Source organism: Alexandromys fortis, unplaced genomic scaffold (assembly GCF_014885135.2).
Source record: "Alexandromys fortis isolate MF-2015 unplaced genomic scaffold, M_Fortis_MF-2015_v1.1 scaffold_210, whole genome shotgun sequence".
Lineage (NCBI taxonomy): Eukaryota > Metazoa > Chordata > Mammalia > Rodentia > Cricetidae > Alexandromys > Alexandromys fortis.
The window spans coordinates 346522-348694 of NW_026068101.1; the positions used below are offsets into that span (position 1 = coordinate 346522).

Consider the following 2173-nt stretch of genomic DNA (forward strand, 5'->3'; position numbering starts at 1 on the left):
GGAAGGACAGATATGAGAGCAAGGAAAGAGATATCTTGATTGTGGGAGCCATTATGGGGCTAGCAAGACACCTAGCTCTAGAAAAATTCCCAGGAATCCACATGAATGACCCCAGCTAAGACCCTAAACAATAGAGGAGAGGGTGCCTGAACTGGCCTTACCCTGTAGTCAGACTGATGATTATCTTAAATATCACCATAGAACCTTTGTCCAACAACGGATGGAAACAGAGGCAGAGAACCACATCGGAGGACTGAACTGATCTCCCAAGATCCTGTTGAAGAATGGAAGGAGTGAGAGTATGAGCAAGGAGGTCAAGACCATGAGGGATTCACCCACTGAGACAGTTTGCCTGAGCTAATGGGAGCCCACCAACTCCAACTGGACTGTGAGTGAACAAGCATGGGATCAAGCTAGTCTCTCTGAATGTGGTTGACAGTTGCAGCAGACTGAGGGGCCACTGACAGTGGCATTGGGATTTGTCTCTACTGCATGTGCTGGCATTTTGGGATCCTATTCTCTTTGGATGTATACCTTGCTCAATCTAGATGTAGTAGGGAGGGCCTTGGACTTGCCACAGGGCAGGGTGCCTTGTCCTCTCTTAGGATTGGATGGGAGGGTGTGTGGAGGAAGTGGGAGAAGGGGAGAGAGTGGGAAATAAATAAATAAAATTTTCAATATTTTTTAAAAAAAGAAAAAAATAATAAAAATAAAAATGATTTCTCTTTTTCCCTTCAAAAATGTAGATTTATACACATAAAAATGTAAATCTTCACTCCCATATGAAACCAACCCTAATATCTTTCTTTTTTTTTTAACAGACTTAATTCACTTTTATTTTCCTTGTATAAAAACCCTTATGTGGCCGGGCAGTGGTGGCGCATGCCTTTAATCCCAGCACTTGGGAGGCAGAGGCAGGCGGATCTCTGTGAGTTCGAGACCAGCCTGGTCTACAGAGCTAGTTCCAGGACAGGCTCCAAAGCCACAGAGAAACCCTGTCTCGAAAAACAAAAAACAAACAAACAAACAAAAAACCCTTATGTGGTGGCCACAGCTGGAGCCTGGGTCCTCTGAACGGAGACTCTGGTGTGGGTTTTCACAAGATGGTCAGTGAATTCCTGATAAGAAGACTTGGTGAACACAGTCTCTTTCCAGAGGTCAGGGGTCAGGTAGCTGTGGGTCTTAGAGATGGCATCAAAGGTGGCCTTGGCAAAGTTGCCCAGGGTGGCAGTGCAGCCCCTGGCTGATGGGTAGCAGTCATCAATGCCAGCCATCATCAGTAGCTTCTTGGGGACAGGAGCGGAGACTATGCCAGTGCCTCTGGGGGCAGGGATGAGACACACCAGCACAGAACCACAGCGGCCTGTCACTTTGCACGGAACAGTGTGGGGCTTGCCAATCTTGTTCCCCCAGTAGCCTCTCCGCACAGGGATAACGGAAAGCTTGGCCAAGATGATGGCCCCTCGGATGGCAGTGGCCACCTCCTTGGAGCACTTGACACCAAGACCATTATAGTCCCCAATAGCGACAAAAGCCTTGATTCTGGTCTGCTGGCCTGCCCTAGTCTGCTTCTGCACGGGCATGATCTTCAGAACCTCATCCTTTAGGGAAGCTCCCAGGAAAAAGTCAATGATCTCGGACTCCTTAATGGGCAGGGAGAACAGGTAGATCTCCTCTAGGGACTTGATTTTCATGTCCTTAACCAGGCGGCCCAGCTTGGTGACTGGAATCCACTCCTTGTCTTCAGCTTTACCTCCGCGAGCCCCGCGGCCTCGGCCTCGGCCACGGCCTCGACCACGACTGAATCCTCCGCGGAAGCCGCCACGACCTCCTAATCCTGGGCCCCCGGCCCCGGGTCCTCCGGGCCCTCCCGCTGCACTGGCATCATCAGCCATTTGGTGTTTTCCAGAAGAAGAAACCCTAATGTCTTTCTTACCTTTTGCTTTTATCTTGTATTTGTCCAGGTAACCTACCAAAAGGTGATATAGAATTTAGATAATGTTTCTTTCACCTCAAATTATTGGAATTTACTACTGCAGTCTCAACTGTGCTTATAATAGTGTTAAAACTGGCAGACTTAAAAAAAAAAAAACGGAAGTAAACCGGGCGGTGGTGGCGCATGCCTTTAATCCCAGCACTCAGGAGGCAGAGGCAGGTGGATCTCTGTGAGTTT

At 48.6% G+C, this 2173-nt stretch overlaps 1 protein-coding gene across 1 annotated transcript; it reads right to left on the reverse strand.

The window, feature by feature from the left end:
• Positions 1-1037: 1037 nt before the first annotated feature.
• On the reverse strand, positions 1038-1895 carry LOC126489555 (40S ribosomal protein S2-like). The gene has a single exon (XM_050123884.1). The coding sequence runs from the start codon at positions 1893-1895 to the stop codon at positions 1038-1040; it is 858 nt and encodes a 285-aa protein (XP_049979841.1).
• Positions 1896-2173: the final 278 nt, after the last annotated feature.

What these genes read in the sequence shown, in the direction of transcription:
- LOC126489555 (XM_050123884.1), bottom strand. Translation starts at nt 1,895, where the DNA reads ATGGCTGATGATGCCAGTGCAGCGGGAGGGCCCGGAGGACCCGGGGCC.